General features: G+C 40.5%; 1 protein-coding gene across 4 annotated transcripts in view; it reads left to right on the top strand.

Annotated features, from left to right (window-relative positions):
- Positions 1-19,449, top strand: part of AFF2 (AF4/FMR2 family member 2) — a 334,331-nt gene that overhangs the window by 179,413 nt on the left and 135,469 nt on the right. For all 4 annotated transcript variants that reach the window (XM_032196112.1, XM_032196111.1, XM_032196109.1 and 1 more), the window contains exon 4: positions 402-446. In XM_032196112.1, the coding sequence (XP_032052003.1) occupies positions 402-446 (45 nt within the window). The remainder of the gene's footprint in view (positions 1-401; positions 447-19,449) is intronic.

Here is a 19,449-nt window from a genome sequence, read left to right as displayed (position 1 = left end):
CGCAGCCTGCTGCACGTTAAACCAAGCCTCGTCTTCTCTCTGAAGGTTGCTGATAGGAGTAACAGTGGGATCTTCTTCAATTACTGAAGTTTCAGGCAATTCTTGTGCCAGTTCTCAACTGTGAGGAAATCAGAGTACTTTATTGCTTCAAAAGTGTCATTCCTAGCACAAAGCACTGCAAAAGAAAAACAAAACAAAACAAAACCCAAGTGTCAAAATGAGTCCTGCTGATGATTTTTGTTGATCTGAACGGGAAAATTTGGTAGGCAGCAAGCATGGATACAGCAGTCTTCAAACAGAGGAAGTTTCTTGTTAGCTCTTCACCTGTATAGTTAGCCACTGAACTACTGAACTTTGCATCCAGTGCCTGACTAAACGTTTCTTTTTTTCTTTAAACCTAGGTTACCCTTCCCAATGACTCCAGCTGTGTGGAAGAAATATTGCGGGTGAGTAATGCTCTTTGCTTTTGTGTCTTTTTAATAATTGTAGTGCTCTTATTTCATCTTTCATGGAGAAGTGTTATATGGCTGTCTTTAACAGCGTAGTTAAATAATAACACTTTAGTGGGTTTGTATGAAAAAGACATGGTCTTGTAGGCTCAGACTGCTCCATACTGGGTAAGGTCAGTTCTAATATTCCTTCTCCCAGTACATCTGCAACTTGTCTTGGTCAACATTTACACCCCTTTCTGTGCTTTTTTTTAAGCTCTCAGACTGTCTTCTCTCCAGAATGCATTTCTCTCCCGCCCTGAGGTGGAGTTGCCTTAATTCTCCTATACTGGCCTACAATTGTCCTTCCTCCCCCCCACTGCAGTGTCCCAGCACTCATGGGTTTGTTAAGACCTTCTTTGCTGGGAGCTCTGGTTAGTGCTTGAAGATAGAAAATGAAAACAATCACTGCAAACCGAGCAGTTTTTTGCAGTTAATTGCAAGAACATATAACAAGAAAAAGGGAGTGTGGACAATGAGTTGTATATGTGTAAATCTGCCTTACCTTAAGAGTAAGATGGGCTTTTCCCCAAACACCCCAAATATGGGGTCCCCTGATATCAGCGGGATTTTGTCTGTGTGTAGGTTTGCAACCCACCAGTTCCTATCTGGGTTTTAGGGTTTTATCCTCATGGTGTGAGTTTCCCATTTGTTAGAACTGCCTTCCTGGGGTTACCCCATCCCACCTGATGGTTTCAGTGTAGAGGGGATAAAATTTCATTGGGAATTTGTGGTGGCCATATACTTTTCAATAAGAGCAATTGGTGCAAACTCACCCAGACCTGAAGAGAAGTACAGCAGTTGTGTCAAACACGCTAACAAAGACATGGACATATTCTTGCTCATAAAATGAAGTAGGCTTTGCAGTGTTCATTGCAATCCTCAGTACAATTGTTTGTGTGGAAACTTGCTCCTGTTTTGTATACATGCATTATCTCGGGGTGGTGTTGATGTCCTTATGAGTTGTCAGTGTTTCTGCAGAAGTCGAAGCAGCAGGCGAGCATGCACATGCAGACCTGTAGTAACAGAGGAATATGTGTCTGTGTGCACACCCAGCAGCAATGAATGTGAGGAAATAAATAAAGTTTAGTTTCAGCATTCAAAGTGAGCAGCAGTTTATTACTTACAGAACACTAAGGGAGCAAAAGGAAAAAAAAAAATGTTGAAAGGCAGCGCGAAATACTTGGTACATTTAAAGTATCTTCTTCTGTTTATATAATTCAATTAGGCTCATTACTATAGTTGTAATGAATGACTTGTTAGCTGGGGAAAGCAGTTGTTTTCAGTAGGCAGCATCAAAAGGAAATGTGATGTAGCAAATTTCAGGAATCAATCATCCAGGTGACAGTTTTAATGTGGGAACAGTGCATATAAATCACAGGAAGCAGAAATGTCTTTTTTCTAATCAAGAGGAGGTGATCCTGTTTCCTACCCCACGACTATAATTTGAGTCAACAAACAGGGACAGAATTTCCCAGGCTTCCTTCTGAAACCTGCCGGGATTGGCACAAGGCTTTGTATCATCTTCAGTGGGTTTGGATCAACTGCAGAGTCCCTGCTGCCACAGACAGCACCTCCCGCCATCAGTAGACTGTTAAACCCGGGGGGATTTGGGGAGGACAGAGCAGGGATTTGGCAGGTCTCCACAACTCCGGGAGCTGCAGAGGGCAAGTAGTGGGCACCTGTAAGAGGTATACAGCATGGCAGATCCTTCTTGACTACCGGGTACGGGTGCTGCCCAACCTTGCCACCCAGACTTGGTTCAAACCTGTTGGCCACAGCTGTGGGCATAGCCAGAAGCCTTCTCGAGGAGCATATGAAGCCATCCATGGCAGAGAGCAGCGATGGGCTCGGCACACTGTGGGCACTCGGCCACGGCTTGCCTGGGGCACGTGCTGCCTTGCCCCATGCACTTCTGGGCTTTGAGTGCCACGATGCGGTGAGGGCGGCCTAGTGTGGCATTGGCATGGCGTCAGGCAGCTCTGGGCGCTGACAGACTATCTGCAGGCTCCTTGTAACCAGCCTGCAAGCAGGCTGCCAGCGAGACCCTGGGTGTGCGAAAGCTGCTGATCACAGAGCCGCTTCTGTGGCTGCCCGTCAAAGGCTGAGCAAGGCCCAGCTCCGACCGGCTGCCTTTGATGGCAGCGTTTCAGGCTTTCAGCTTTGTGTGGTGCTGAAACACACGTGCTATAGAAGTACCTGAGTTTTGTCGATGGCTTTGTTCTTGTCAAATGTATACTGCAGAATAAGCTAGTAGGAAATGTGCTTTGGCTGCACGCAGAGCATCATATTGTACTCGATAGGCCACAGGAAAAAAAAAAAAAAAAAAAAAAAAAAAAAAAAAAAGAGAGAGAGAGAGAAGGTGATGCTCAGCAGTGGTCAAAATCCAGTCTGTGGGCTTCCTGTGGAAGACCTGTGTCAGGAGACTCAGGCTGAAAGGACAGCCCCTGGTTGCAGCAGCAATTTTTCCTTTGAGAACCTGGATTAAGTTCTCAGCCCTGACAGATATTTTCTGGCTTACTCTGGCCATTTACTTAGGCTCTGAAAAGCCTTTGGGAATGTGGGCCTTAGCTCTCCGGTGGCATCTTCCCCAGGTTTAAAAATAAAATAAAATAAAATAAAATAAAATAAAATAAAATAAAATAAAATAAAATAAAATAAAATAAATGTATTATAATTTCTGTCCCTGTCAGAGATGTCACAGAGATAAACACAAGAAGGATTACAAGGCAGTGATGTCCCAAAGGTAGGTAGGTAGGGGTGTAACAGTGTGCATTCCGGGCCAACTGTTTGAGTTTGAAGTAAATGGAGCTTATTTTACTCACTGCTGCCTCAACATCGCTTGCGAAATAGCACTCACGACCATGCAACAGAAAAGAGAGTTCAGCCCCAAACATCTGGCTGCATTACGCATTCACGTACGCAGCTTTTAATCCAAAGTGACACCATTGTACTCGGTGTCACTTCTACAGCTGCTTAGCAAGCAGCTGGCAAGGACTGGCAATTTCTGCTCCCGACCATGTCTGCTGCTGAGCTGCGTACCCCAAGAGCCTGCTTCTACACTGCCCTGGCATTGCATGCCCTGAAGTTTGGGTTTCTTTTCTTCCTTTTTTTTTAGTCAGGAAATTAAGTGGCTTAATTCAGTTTTACCCCTCAGAAAGGCATAGTAACTCTTGCAGGTTTTTTTTTCTAGACTTTACAAGAGGGACCTAAGCTAAGCTCTGACCTCTGATTTTACAGAGCTCTTTTTTTCAAGCTGAACTTGATTAATGGCTTCTGTAATTGTAGAGGTTTGCAATTCCTAATCTCTGCCTTTTTTATTTCTCCTAAAAAAAAAAAAAAAAAAAGCCAAACCAACCAACCAAAAAAAAAAAAAAAAAAAAAACAGTGTTTAATTGGGTTTATGGTAAAAACTTTCCAGCTGAGCGAGGGGAAAGGTCTTGAGTCCACTCAGACCCCTGAGTCTTAAGAGACAAAATTTCACAGTCCTGCAGATTTCCTGAAACACTTAGCCACTTATGTCATCTTGTGTAACTGCTTTAAGGACTGTTCATGATATTACAACCAAAGGTTAATGGCAGTCCAGTCTCCTGTTGATTTTGCTTTTCTAACAAGGATGGCTGAGAATGTTGTTAAAAATTAAAACAAAATACAATAAGATAAATTAAAATCTTGGTTGTACAGCTAAGGCCAAGCTATAAACATTGGACAGGAGCTCTGCATCCAACACAGGTTGCTAACACCAAATTAAAAGATGAAGCTGAATGATGGCCAGTATACTTTTTTTTTGTTCCAAATGTGGCTTATTTTTGAAACCAACATAATGGTTTTGAACATGTGGCTAACATGGAAGATAGGCAATCAACAGTGGGTGCGTAACTCGTCTTTTATTAATATAGATTTAAATTAAGTTGTCACTTGCTATGTGCAGCTACTGAAAGATGAATTCATTGAAATGTTGTGATACCAAGTGCAGATGGGGAGGAAGAACTGACATTTTAAACCAATATTCTAGAGCTGTTACTTGTGCTGGTTATATCAGTGCTCTGTATCTGTGCCTTGCTGTCGGTGCACATTACTTGAAGGTGTGCTGATGCGGACGTAGGGGTGTGCGTAGTATACGGCTGTGTGACACTGGGTGCAAATTAGCAGGACCCTTTTTCTGCCTACAGAGAGCACAGAAGGAACCTCCCTTAGCATTGCTTTGCCTTTGGGTGAAGAGGGGATAAGCATACAGCACTGCAAAGAAAAGAAAGGAAATCTTTTGAATAAAATTTCTTGAGGGCTTGTAGTATGAATTGAAAATTTGGGTTAGGTGTTTGGGCAGTTGTTTAGATGTAATCCTGCGGAAGTGAGGCTGTGGTCTGTGTACATGAAGCTATCGTGTCTGTGTTGCTAACCATCTGGGCAGGCACTTCTGTCTGAAAATCTGTCCCTGCTTAGAGGAACAAAAGAATTCTTGTAGGTACATATTCGCTGTAGTAAGGCATCAAGTAACTTGGTGGACTTCTGATGGTATGTGGACAGCTGTGATATTAATTAAAAGCTTTCTAGTCTGGAAGTAAAACAAATCCTAGATATAATTTAGACTGTAATTAGAATAAAAAAGACTGGAGTCAAATGAGCAAAGTCTATAATTTGTATGGTCCTCTATTCTTCTGATGACTAGCTCCTGTCTAATGACATTGGAGAATATGTAAATTGATCAGCAGGTGAGAATGCCCTTGACTGGGTAAATTATGTGTAGTATTACCTTCCTCATGCCAATTGAAAGCACTAATGGATTTAATATGTATCATCCATAGCTGAGGTGAGCTGTTCACAGGGCAAAATTAGACTGTAACAGATATAGCCCATTATTTGCCCCTCAGTAATTGTTTTCTCTTCTAAAATGCAAACCGACATTGAAGAACGTTGCTAAACATAATTATAATAATTGTAATTTGAAAAATACAGGTATGCTGTCCGGTGTGGTTACAAATGCACTTAGTAGCTGACAAGCAGTTTAAATATTTTCAAGTGGAATCTGGGGGCTTGCTGGGGAGGACATGATGTGAATTTAAAATGATTATCCAGACGTCATTGGACAAGTGAATAACGAGCTGACTGGCCTAGTAAATCATGTGAACCTGTCAAATGTGGGAACACGTTGGGGAGGAGATGATGTCAAGTAACAGTAACTTAGCAACCTGGCATTTAGCTGTCCAGAGAATGAGTAAGAGTAGCCACTTTTAAATAGCTGAGTAAATAAATGAATCCCTATATGTCTTAGGTGTGCTATAAAAATAGCCCGGCACCGTATGTTTTGTGTCAAGCTGCTTCTTTCTCCAGGATAAGGTGATTTATTATTTCTGTTGAAATGAAAAAATGGATTGAAAAGTTAACCCACGTGTAAATGTGTATCTGTGGCCTTTGTCCCTTGTCTGGCATGCAGCCTTTGGAAGCGTGCAAGGAACAGGTAATAGCCTGCTTTGAAAAAGGCAATGGGTTACAAGTGTAGCTTTTATTTCTTTTTTCTTTAGACATTGCTTATGCACAGAAAGATTTGGATGGATAAAAACTATTAATTTCTTAGCAATTGCCAAGCCAGTGCTTTTTCAGCTTTTTACCAGCATTTTCTGAATGGATGCAGAAACAGTTTCTGCTCTTACACCGAAATAAATCAAGGGGTAATTCCACTGACCTCTGATCTCATTTGAGTTCATTAAATTCTTCTTCCTCCCACACTGGTATGAATTGGCAGCAACTCCATCTATGTTGCTGATGTTGTTATAAAATAAAAAGGAGTTATCCCACATTACTTTATGCATACGCGAGAGCAGCAACCAGTCCTTTGCTCTGATGACCCTCTCGATGCATTTCTACTCCAGAAAAATGGAAATGCTGAGTAGTTCTTTGGAGCAGCTCTTTCCTGGATCAGTCAATGAGCAGCTCAGTTCTCATCTCAGTGCTACCATAAGTGTTCATCAACGATTCCAGGAAGGTCAAAAGAAGCTTTTTCCCAGCATTTTTTTGCATTGTCTAGCCGTATATGCACAGGCACACTGAGATCAATACTTGAAGTCATTTGAAGACAGCCCGGTATAGTCTTAAAGAGCAAAAGGTTCTTTGGGATCTGGAAGCCTTTAGGTCCTCCCAGCCTAGAGCAGGCCCTCAGCATGGAGGTTCATCTTGGCCACCGCAAGTTGCACCCAAACACAGCAGCACAGGATTATTGAAAACCGTCCACTGTCATAGTGACAGCATGATGATGTCACCCATGAGAAAGGCATCTCAGAAGCATTATCCCCAGGCTGTCTGTATTAACTTGAGGTACATAATGTAGAAACATCAGAGCTAACTTTAAGCTAGCTGAGTAGGAGGTTGGCATGAGTCAGTGCTCAAGTACTTAGCTCCTTCGGTAGGTTTTGTGAGCCACAGCTGCACTGCTGGCATGGCACAGGCAGGGTGTGCGAGGAGTTCACTTGTGATGTAGATGCATATTAGAAACCCACTTTGTACTGCCAGATCAATGCAAAGCAGGCTTCATGCTGTTGGGGATGGGGTGGAAAGAAAAGGTTGACTGATCTGACAAATGCACGTGGGTGTGCAGTGTTTCTGTATTCGAAAGGTGGTATTTTGCACCTGTATGGTATAGGGTAAGTGCCTCTTCAAGATGTAAGGCAGCAAAAGATTAGACCTTTGTCAGAACAGACAAGCAGGATCTGATTCCAGCCTGCAGGAAAAAGGGTTTATTTTCATAGCAGTGTTAAAGAAATTATTTAGTGAAGAACTTCAAAATGTAAAATCTGATCATTATGTGGGTCTATTGCAGCATGTCCGCACTGTAACAAAAAAAAAAATAATGCATATATGACAAAAGGTATTCAGGAAAGGAGAAGGAGGCTGCAGACTCCTATGTCAAACTCAGTATTCCATTTTCTTATCTCCTTAAGCATAATATTTTATCATATTTTTTGTAGTGCCAAATTGAAATATCACTGATTTCGGTAGTATTACATAATTCTGCTATCACTGCCAGATTTACCATTGCTATTAAAATTACTCTAAAGTGAACTGACACTGCAGACATCTGGACATGTGTTGTTGCTCCTGCAGAGAATGAAAGGACTGTCATCTCCTTCTACTAAATGCAAACCCATTAATTCTCTCCTGCTGTCCAAGGTCTCCAGCATCTCTTGCACCGAACCCAAGCACTTCTAGTTTCTCTTCTTCATTGACAATCACCTCAAAAATAATCCAATATGTATGGCAGCACGTTACACACTGAACGTGTTCACTCTGATTCAGTGCTCTGTTATGATGAAAATATAAAAAATAACATTCAAAAACTCAGACCAGAACAAGAGAATGATTCAAGCACAGTCACTGTCTTGGAGGCAAAGATGATGGTAAGTTTCACAGCTTCTGCAGAAGATCAGGTGGCACTTAGAATCTGCGGCACTTAAAAGTTACTTTGGTAACTTCATGTGCTACCTTTTCAAATACTTCCAACTTTTGTAATTCCAGAAATAACTAGGAGTGAAAAAGACAAAAAAAAAAAAAAAAAAAGTGGGAAAAACATTTGATGGGACCTTGTAGTTTGGTAAGTATCATAGAACTACAGAGCCATAAGATTTCTACTTCAGATTTGTGGACCCATGGGACCTGACTTCCTGTCCCTTTTCATCATTGTAAATAAAGAGTAACTCCTTTATCTTTGAGTTAAAGGGCGAGAGAAAACAGACCCGAGGACTCTGGATTTCCGATGAAGTTTGACCTTTTGTATGCTCCCATGAAGAAAAAAAAAAAGGACCAAACTGGTGAACTCAATGGAAAATATTAAGCACTTCTGCACTGCTTTAGTGTTTGGCTCTATCTGTACTGGGTATCCTCCCTCAAGGACCTTGTGGGCTGCATTAATTTATGTTATTTAAAAACATGATAAGGAACTTCAGAACCTTCTGTGTGCCTGTCCTGGAGTACTGCTGCAGATTCTGAAATGAGCAGGAACAACAAATATTGGCACGGCATCCAGTGAGGTCAAGCAGAAAAGCCACCTGAAGCTAGTATGCTCCTCTTACACATCTTATTGCCAAAGTATTAGGCACAAAAATCAAGTCCTATTTTGAAATATAGGTAGTAGAATATTCCTCTGGTCTCAGATTAATCATTTCTGTTATTTCATCTTGTCCTGTCAAAATGAAACATGGTTAAATATGGGCATTGAGTGTTTAAACTGCTAGCAATGTTACCTTTCATTTAAGTAGATTAATAATGTGTACTCTACATAACAAATTGCTCTAGGCACAGAATGAAGACATTGAAAACATATTAAAATCGAGTTAGGCTTTCTGGAATGAGTGCATGCTTTAGAAACAATTTTGGTGTGAAATGACAAAGCCTGTAGTGTCTTCTTTGAGCCCTTTATCTCATTTGCCTAGGGGCAAATCTGCAGATCTAAGGGCTGGGTGGGAGGCCTCCCGTAAGTCAGCACTGCTGAAGAAGCTGGTGGGGCTCATGGAGGCTAAATTATGCATTTGTGGTTAGCCGACAGAAACAGAAGTGTAGGATAAGGCTAGACAGGAAGGTGAAGGAAACAGGACAGGGAAGAAAACACTTGGAGTAGTCCTGAAGTTAAAGTTTTGAATCTCATTGTTGATCTTAGATTAAATGGATGGGAAGTACTCTGTTATAGCAGATATCCAGGATTTTTGTTGCCATTTCCTTTACCTACTGCAGTCTAAATTTAACCCAAGTCACTCCTGATCTCTTCTTCTTAGTCAAGACCACAGACATCATTTGAGACACAGGCCAAAATGTATTTCTTAGCTCTGGAGAGACCCCCCTGGATGAGCAGGTGGACTTCTCCTTTGGAGGAGTGCTATGGTGATACGCTGTTGGCTTTGCCAGCTTCCGTGGGGTTTGCAAAACCAACATAGGAAGGCCATGACTCTGGATGTCACCTTTTTAATATAGGAGTAACTTATTTCTTTGCTATTTGCTATTAATCTGTAGGTTTTAAGACATTTCTGCAGCATAGTCAGCTTTCTGAAGATGTCTTCCTTCATACTCGTGGAGATTGTTTCAGCTGGCAAAGTCTGCAGAGCACACCACTTCACCCCTGCCAGTGAAAGACTGATATGGTCCATCTTTCCATCTCTTTGAACATCCTCTCGATGAATGTTTGACTATATATACTCCGATAAAACATTATACCTTTAACCTTTCTGTATAACATTGAGATGCTCCTTCAGTGAAATGGGGAAGCAGGACCTCCCCCACACTGTCATTGCACAAGAAAGTTAAATTAGTTCCTAGCAAGATGCACAGAGGTCTTCAGTTGGAATTATTGGTGTTTTAACTGTGCAAAAGCCAGGCTCAATCAGATATTTAAAATTATACTGTTACTGAGGCTTATCCATTTCTATAGAGAATTTCTAACATTTCTTTAAGGAAAGTGTGTCATTGAATTTAATGTTCTGAGAAACCTCATGAACTTCCAATCTATTTGAGCTATATATTTCAAATTGTACTTATAATTGTGTTTTTTATTGAATATGTAAGTTCCTTTCAATTTCTTAATACAGTACATGGCTTTTAATAAGCATTTGAGAAGAATGCACACTGTGGATGGGAGGCACTTTTGAGCGTTTTCAAATTGTCACATTAAAATTGTCACATTTGTTTAATTAGCCTGTAGATCCTGCCACATTGATTTATGTCAGCTGTGTAACAATTTCTTTGGATAGCTAGAGAATCTGACCAGAATGCTGTATGTACATATATCTATATATATATATTTTTTTTTTTCCCAAGGAATTTCTCACATTTCTTTTTGATTTAAAAGCAGTCATCCAGGCACCCAGCCTTGCAAAAAGTCAGCTGAAGAAAATGTCAGCCTGTAGTATTAGGAAGGAAGATGGTTTTATTAGTTCAAAGCATCCAGGTGTTTGTTGACCATTGTTCAGAGGCAAGAGATAAAAACTGACTACAAACATGAATGTGAGGTTCAGAGTTAGGTGCCCAGGTTTGGGTTTGTTCAACATTCTGCATGCCCTGTTTATTCCGCTGGCTGTAAGTGTTACTCTTTTGCTTACCAGGGCTCCTGGAGCGAGGTCACTAGAAACCCTGTTTTCAACAATTTACAGCTCTTCTTTAAAGATTTCCTCTACTGGAGCCAATCTGGAAAGTTGGGGTACTGCCTCTTGTAAGGAATGCTTTGAGATCTTCCGCTGGAATTTATTACACAAGCACTGAGTGTTAAAGGCCCCTTTAGGCTTTGTAGTCCATGAATTTCTTTTCCATGAGTATATCCTGTTAAAGAATATGTTTGCATCCCACACCCCAAGGTACAGTAACCTTTAACAATATTCTCCTGAGCTTCAGAAAAAAAGACTTGGTGTTTGGTTTGTAGCAAAACAGTCCCAGTAGTGTTTTTTTTTTTTTTTTTAATTTAGCCAATTAATCCCTTCCCACTTGTTCCTGTATTTTATCGTTTCTAACCTCTTGAGTCCCTAATCTATTCAATAAGAGACCTGAGCTGCCAGTTTATCTGAAAAAGGAGTGTTTTACCAATGAAATGAAAACTGGTGCTTGGATTTTTTATTTTATTTTTTGAAGAGCAGCCTCTTGTTGTTCCTGAGTTCAGGAAAAAACAACACAGCTTCAGCACTGAGCCATTCACTGGAGGCTTCTTTCCATGAAAATATTTATCACTCTTCTTTTTTCCTTGGCAATTGAGTTATTGTTGCTTTTAAAGGAAGTTGTCATAATCTCCTCATTACCATTTTTCTTAATGTGATAAGTGTAAACTACAAGAAAGCTATCATGTTTGAAAGGATACAGGAACCCTTAGGAATGTTATACTAACTGCTTGTTCTCTTTGAAAAGGCTTAGACTGGGAATTTCACTAAATGTATCATTCTGTCTCCTTTTGAGCAGCATTGTCATTTTATAGTGTCTTTCACTTAATACACAAGTTAATCTTCAAAAAGAAAGCCACGTTACTGCATCTAGCCTTTGCATCCCATCAGCAAAGTGAGATCAACAACTCCGTTTGGTAATTGCTCAAACATGATAATAAATGGCATGTTGTACTGGAAAAAATTTTAAAAAAATAGTTTTCTTTGGCAGGTTTATTCCAGTTTGACTTTGTATGATAACTGGTAATTGTCACTGTTTGACACCAGCTGGAGTTGCAAATAGCACTAACTGCTCAGAGCTGACTAGCAGCCATGGGTCTACTGGGTGGTCTTTTCTTGGGGTTGCTCCAAGTTTATTCCAGATTGCTCATATGACCCCTGATAAACTATTACTAATGAACAGTTTGCTATTCCTTTTTGGCCAGCTAGAAGCAACAAAGACAATGCATGTCATTGTCTAGTAATGTAGATACGCAATTTTCAAATGCTGGAGCACCAAACTTACTGCTTTTAGTGCTTTTCTGGCCTTTTAACTAGCTTTCCGGGGGCAGGAGAAGCGAGACATAATGTTTGGAGGCAGGAAGTTTATGGACTCTGGTGGTTATCTGCCCAGTTATTAGGAGTTAGTCTGTGTCAGTGTAGTTTTTTAATGGATGGTTTTTAAAAATATAGGCATGGAAAGCAATCCTGAAGGAGGTTTGGTCCCACACAGGGGACCCACAGGGACCAAGCATCACCTCCAGCTGTCATATGTCTTAGTGGCGGTTCTGAGTGTTTAACGTTTCCAACCTCAGCCACATTAGCTTTGTAAGAAAGAATGAGCTGGGAAATGAGCAATCAAATGCATGCATGTGACAGTGGGAATCTGTCTACCAGAAATACTCTGGAGCCTCCATACCTTAAGGCAGATTAAAAAAAAGCTCAGCTAGTTTTGGCTTCAGTTTTCTTCTTGAAGCTGGCTTATTTGGGTAAGGCTGACATGCCAAAAAAAGTGTATGTTGTATCAAAACATCTTCTATAACATACGTACATTTTTGCTATACCTGTTGGCTTTGCAGGAGTGGATCAAAGGGTAGTGTTGGCATGATTTACAGGACACACAGATGTAGGAACAGATCTGCTTCAAGGCACAAGTGAGGAGAACAAAATCAAGACTAAACTGTATGTTCTTTTCCAAAGACTAAAATTTCTGCAATGAATGCCAGGCAGTATGGTGGGGTTTCAGGTGATCGCTTAGGTCTTTCTGTAAGACAAAAGAATTAAAGGGTTGAGTGTGAGAGGCAGCAAGGACTCTCCCTCTCTGTTACAGGTGAGAGCCTATGGTTTATTCTTGGCAAACATGCTAAGCTATTGGCCTTATAAAAAAAACGGAATGCCAAACTAGACGATATGATGATCGGGCTTCAGTGTGAACTTTTCTGGCCATCCAGGGCTTGCTGAATGCCGATCAAGGTATCAACCTACGACTGTCCAGCCAATATTCACTGTGAAGTTTCACCACTGTCCTGGACATTGCATAAGACAAAAATAACGAGATAATCATTGTCCTCAGCACATTTGCAGTCTCTGATGTAGGCTCTGGGAAGGTAATCGTGCTATAGGGGAGAGGGCGTTCTTCATATTCTATGGGAGAACCAAGTCTTCAGTGGGGACATACGGAGGGCTGGCAGCGAGAGCAAGCATCACACAGGTTAAGAAAATATAATACTGAAAAAGGAGAGCTTCTGTAAGGGCAGGTTTGAACTTTTCTGGGTAATCACTGCATCTTCACTTCAGCCTCAGACTGCTGTTCTTTAATGGCATTCCAGTTGAGGTGTTAGTGAATCAAGTCAGAGGAAAACAACGCTAAAAAGAAACACAGCCCCTCAGGAAAACCCATGCTGCAATACTGCTTGTGTGGCAGAATAAAAGAGATCTGGCAGAGTCTGGATTTTGAAGGCAAAAAAAAAAAAGCAGCTTTTGTAAACGATTTCAATGAGTATTGTACAGCAGTGTGTGATAGCTTCATTTCTTTGTATTTAATGAGTAGCAACTTGGAGTCCAATTTTAATGAAAGCGAATCATGGCTTATGCAAAAGAATTTGGCTTTAAGCTCAAAAGAGTTGCCTATCCCGGTTTCTTCATTTCCCCATATATGCTATTTCCGATAATTGATGCTCCTGTTTTAAGACTAAAGCTGGTGTCTTCTGGCACAAGTCGATGCTTTCAAATTCCGGAGGATTTTTAGACTGAATTTCATCATATTGTCAGGATGTGGGTTATAAACTGGCTACATGGGTCTAAAACGTAGTGCTCAACATAAAAGTTTTCTGTGCTAAATCTACAGAACAAGATGTTTTGTAGTTTAGCCATTTAATTTTTCCTGATGCTGAATTAGGAGATGTTATTTTTTCACTAGGTTGGTGTAAGTGGCTCCAGAAATTAAATGCTTTTTGTAATAAATTACATGGATAAAGCATTGTCATGTGACTACATAATTCACTGCTGCTGTTCGTATGAAAAAAACATGAATTGATTATATCTGGCAACGTAAAGGAGATGGTGTAATGTGTTGTATAAATGTGCACAGTGGAGCGCCTCAGGGTAGGTGCAGTCTTGTTTTGTAACTGTAAATTATAGTTCTGTTCTCCTCTTGGTGTGAACCCTAAGTTTCAGAGAAGAAAACAGGCAATTCAAGACATGCTTTTTTGCTTGTGAAGCTCAGGATGGATGGAACAAATTACCAGATTCCCTTAAACAAGTGCCAGCAGTGAATAGTTTCAAAACACAGTTGGTTATTTACTTGGAGAAATGTTGCCAATGTTTTTTAAATTGCAAAGATGAAATTATATGTTGGTATTAGTAACTTTTAAAAGAATTAGCTTTTTATTACTTATTGTGCCTTTGTTTATATTATACAGTTGTACTGCCAGGATGTTATGTTGTATTTAACAGTTCAGTGCATACTTCCTATCTCTTGGGGCCCTCATGAAAATTAGATGTGCCATCCCTGGAGATGGCTACAAGTAAGTATCATTTTGAATAAATAAAATCAATGGGATACGGCTGTGCGTCTCACTGGGGATGAGAAGCTGTTGAGAACAGGAGGTATTGCATGGCAATACTGTCCACAACGAGACTTGATACTACAGAAAGGGCAATGGAGTCATGAGTGTAGTCACCAAGAACGGCAGAAGAAAGATGCCTGACTCTTCAGCTCTAACAGACAAAAGGTACAGCTCTGAACACCCCTCCACCAGCATTCCCGATGAGCTGGACCACAGTGCTCTGGCAGTTCCATGATGCTGACCCACCAATAGGTCTGTCCAGTAGAACAGTTACATGGAAATATGTGTGTGAAAATATATATGTGTGTGTGCATAGCCCAGCATCACATGTGCTTGGCAAAACTTCAAAGCTTTGACAATTCTCTCTTTGCATGCTGCCGTTACAGCCTATCCTTAACAAATCTTAACGAAAACCCGAACTGTTGTGTTGCAGTCCCCCATAATGGTGTTTTTATAGTAGGATCCTTAGGAAGTTGTGCTGCATGTTCCTGAAAACATCAAGAATGAACAAGAAGGTGCTTGAGAAAAAAAAAAAAAAAATTTGAATTGAAGGACTGTCCTGTGCAGTGTGAGCCAAATTCAGGGTAGTTTTTGATCATATAATCTTCCTGAGGTAGGTTCTGAAGAAAATTATCCTGATCCCCTTGGACGGAAGTATCCGACCTGTTCCAGAGAGGAGCCTGGGAATGGAGTAGTGTGTGCACAGTGTGAACTGCTGGGGACTCAGGACCCAGCAGAGAGACAAATGGTTTGACAATGTTGACACACTATCATATACATGTAGGCTCTGGTTAATTTTAGGCATGTGTAAGACTTGCTAAAATGGAAAGCCAGTGGTGGGTTCATGTGGGGTAGCTTCATTGCTCTCCCCCTAAAACAGGCTCTTGAACCACGGTACCTTCTCCGTGTAACAGAGCGTTGTTTTACTTCTCCTACACAAGATTGGTTAGAGCAGTAAGTACATCAATCATGATTTGCTATATTTTATTGTCTTCTAAATGCTCTAAGCAAAGAATATGAGTGTTATTAGTTATAAAAGCTACAGTATGAGGAAAACATATTGAAAAATGTGAAGTGTACAGGAGACAGAGAGTATGGGAAAGCTCAACAGAAAAAGAAAATGTCCATGCTGCTATCATGTTCTTTGTGTAACCAGTTCCCAAATGTTAGCAAATTAGGAAAGGAAAACATATGCTGTAATGTTTATAGTCAACCCCTATTAGCTTCCAAAGCACTTTTTATATTCATTTTCATTGAATATTATTTCTGTCTGTCCTTCCCCTCCTTGTTAATGTGGAAAAGAATAGCTCTTTACCAGGGGAGGCTATGGAATGCATCCCATTCCCCAGCCGAGCACAGGGAATTATTTGTTGTCATGGAGAAAATCCACAAGGTGAACATCGTGTTTTCAGATTACGGTCCCGGAAATGGCTGCTTTTTGCAGAATAAACTCTAGCTTTTTAATAAGAAACTCGTGCGTGTGTGCACTGTATTTTCAAATGTCTTTCTAGTACTTTTTGGTACAGCAGCAAGATAAATTCTAGTATGACAGAGGCATCGCTGCAGATGCTGCCACATTGTTCCTCCAAAAATATGTGCTGGGCACTTGCCACTGGTAATAAATTTACTAAAATATTTGCATGAGTAAAATGGTTTCTGCCGTAATACTCACCCCAAGAAGGCTGACTTTCTCTTGGAGGTTTTTAGGCTATCACTGAAAGCTTCTATTTATTTATTTATTTATTTAATCTATTTACTTATTTGTTTTCCCTACAGAGAAAAATATTTGGAATCTCTTTGATGCAGAGAAGTTTTCGAAGTACTGAAACGTGATAATCAAATACATACCTATGAACTTATCAGTCCTCTCTCTACCAGTAATGTCCTAATGTCCTAAATACCTTCCTCAGGAAGCCTTTGGCCCAGTATAAAGCAGGACAGGTGACTGGTCAGGATATTCCCAAATGCTTGTGTAAATTTTCCACTCCTTCATAAGGAATATGTATGAAAAACAACCCTTAGTTTTATTGCCTTTGTGATCTTTTAGGCTTTAGTGTCATTTGCTTATACATATATAAATATATATATATATTTCTTTCTTTCCGTAGCCTTTCCCCAAAGATGAAACAGGTTGACATAGTTTTTAATTCAGTATGCATCACACACACGAAATGTGGCTGCCCCTCATGTATTACTGGCTTCCCAGCAGAGAGAGTTTGATCAGGTTTGTATAAATGCAGGAAGTAGAAAGATACTGTGAAACAAGACACACATTTTATTAAGATCGCATTGATAAATAGTTAATAAAACATTAATAAATCATTAATAGAGGCCCTAAGAAATGGTAACTCACTTGGTTATCTTTATTCCATCAAGGCAGTAGGTTGCTTAGCACCAGCTGTAACATTAAGTTTGTAATAGCCTTGGAACATCTACTCATCATATATTAATTTTTTTTTCTGAACACAACTTTAACATGCTGTGTAACCAAAAATGGGAGAAAGTTTAAAGGAGCAGATTTAGCTAAGAGCTAAAACAACCGGCTAAGGCAGTTGACAGAGAGAATACCAGAGATAAGGTCTCTCTAGCAGCAGCAGCCACCGAGTGCATTTATTGCTAGCTATGCATGCCAGGCTGCTCCTGCTCCTCCTCCCTGCTCCTCCGGCTGCCCACCAATGAAATGGGCAGAGTGTTGGTGCCGAAACTGCCTTTGTGTGTGCTAATGCCGGAGAAGAGAGAGCAACCGGGACTGTTGCTTTCTTCTCCTCCTTTTTGTGAGCCTGCCATCCACAAGAGGCAGTAAGGGTAGCCAAGAGAGATCAAACTAAGGAATGGGCAAGAGGGCTGGGGAGGGTCTTAGAAATCCCATCGTCTGCTACCCATCCCTGTGCCAGTGCAGGAATCAGTTCTGCCTGAGCCATTCCCGAGTGATGTGTGCTAATCTGTTCTTAAATGTGACCCTCCAAAGAAGGAGTCTGTGTCACTGCCTGAGCAATCTGTTTCAGTGCTACAAACTCCTCACCATTAGAAAGCTTTTTCTTGTGTCTAACTGGAATCCTTCTGGCCACAGTTTAAGTTCATATCCACCGTAAAACTAGAGAACAGATTATTCTCTTCTTTTGCAACAGTCCTCTCAGTAATTGAAGACTGTTCTCAAGTCTCCCCTCAATTCTCCCAAGGGAAGTGGCATGGGTCTTATATCTTGGGAGACTTCAAATTAGATCAGGCTAAGCAGTTTAAAGTGCACTGTAGGAATGGAAGCTGCCTCAGAGCAGACACAGAGTATATGGTCTAGCTGCTCTTTTCCACAATGACCTCTTAGAGCCTGGCTCAATGCTTTTATCTGTATTTAAAAACACGGCACTTTCATTTGAACAAGAAGGAAATGATGGAAAAATAAAATACAGAGAAAGGAAATAAATCTGGAAGGTGGCTATTAGTTTTAGGCACTGGTTTTGTAAAGCTATTTGCCATCTTCTTTGTATCCCCTGTGCTCAGCTCTCTCGCTGTGGCCCATTCCTTAGGAACACGCAGGTTTAAATCCTTACCCAGTCCTCTCCTTTCTTTTAAATCCTGATTTGGCCCTGTACCTCTGCTGCCCTTAAGAAGTTTGCTCTTAGTAGTTGTATTTTTGGTGATTCATTAGGCCTCTTCTGCATGTGTACTTCTTAGTTACTTACCTGAGGGCTTTTATAGCTGAAGAAAACAGACTGAGCTGAAGAGACGAGCGTGCTGAGCTCTAATAAATAAAACACATGGATTCAATTAAAACAATGTTTAAATAATTTTCAGAAAGAAGGATGCTTGATGTTACTACATCAGAGGACCACAGTGACTTTCAAGCCAACAAACTGTGCAGGTTTACTTTCTCATTTAATCTCCAGGTCTGTAAAAAAATGCATGCTTCCACAGCAGTCATCTGCCCACTCCAACAGTTAACATGATTTTGGAATTATTTTAAGTCCAAACCATGTGAAAATAAATCCTAACTTGATTTTGTGGAATTACTTTGTTTCCATTAAATTCCTCTTTAAAGCATTTCATATGCTCAGTTGTGTTATTGTTACTTCCAGGAATTTCTAAATACTTCCAAATTTGGATTGATTAAACTTTTTTTTCTTTTTTTTTAAATCTTTTCCTGGAAAATAAATAAATATATATATATATATATGGTTCCTTGCCTATTTTCCCAGGTGTTTACAAACCCAGATGTGTATATATACATGTAAACAATGCATACATAACACACACATTTCAAATAAGTGGTTCTTAACCATCATAACATATTAGAAGGTAGATGTATCAGCTTTCACAAGTTAAACAGAACAGGACTTTGCAAGTACTTAAAGATGAGGGACCTCCAGAAGAAATCAGGGCATTGCAAAGGACGCTGAAGTCATTAATTAAACAAATGACATGCTGATTAAACAAATGGCCTGGTTTCTTCTAGGATCCCAATTCTGCAAAATAATGTGTGTGTGCTTAAGGAACAAAGCAGGAGAGAGTTAAGCAGCCGGTCACATCTCTGCAGGATGTGGGCCTGAGGTTCTGACCCTTGGCTGAAGGCAGCGCAGAGCCATTGCTGTGTGTCACTCGGTAGCTTGGGGGTGTCCTGTGTGGCTCTGTGGGGCTGCTGGGGTGTTTTAAAGGATGGTTTTCATAAGAGTAAACTTGAAACTTTATCTGTGATCATTCAAGATTCTTTGGTCATCTCTCTGTAGGTAGACGTAGGTATGTCTCTGTATATAACTAATACCTCCTCAGCACTTCCACACATATAAAGGTTCTTTATATGCTGACCTTTAAATCTGGTGCTGTTTTGCATGTGATCCTATGTGAAATTTTCTATCCAGTAATTGAAGGGAAATGCTTTTGTCACAGCTAGCTCGTACCTTTGTGATACACTTTGATGCTCATAAGGTCACTTGGTAAACACACGGATTAGACAGTCCTAATCTCACCAAAGCTGTCTTTTGCTTTTGACTTTAGTGGAGTCAGGATCTCTTAACT

This window comes from Aythya fuligula, chromosome 13 (assembly GCF_009819795.1).
Source record: "Aythya fuligula isolate bAytFul2 chromosome 13, bAytFul2.pri, whole genome shotgun sequence".
NCBI classification, from domain to species: Eukaryota; Metazoa; Chordata; class Aves; order Anseriformes; family Anatidae; genus Aythya; species Aythya fuligula.
Note: the sequence above shows the minus strand (reverse complement) of the source record. Positions and strands in the feature narration are given on the sequence as shown.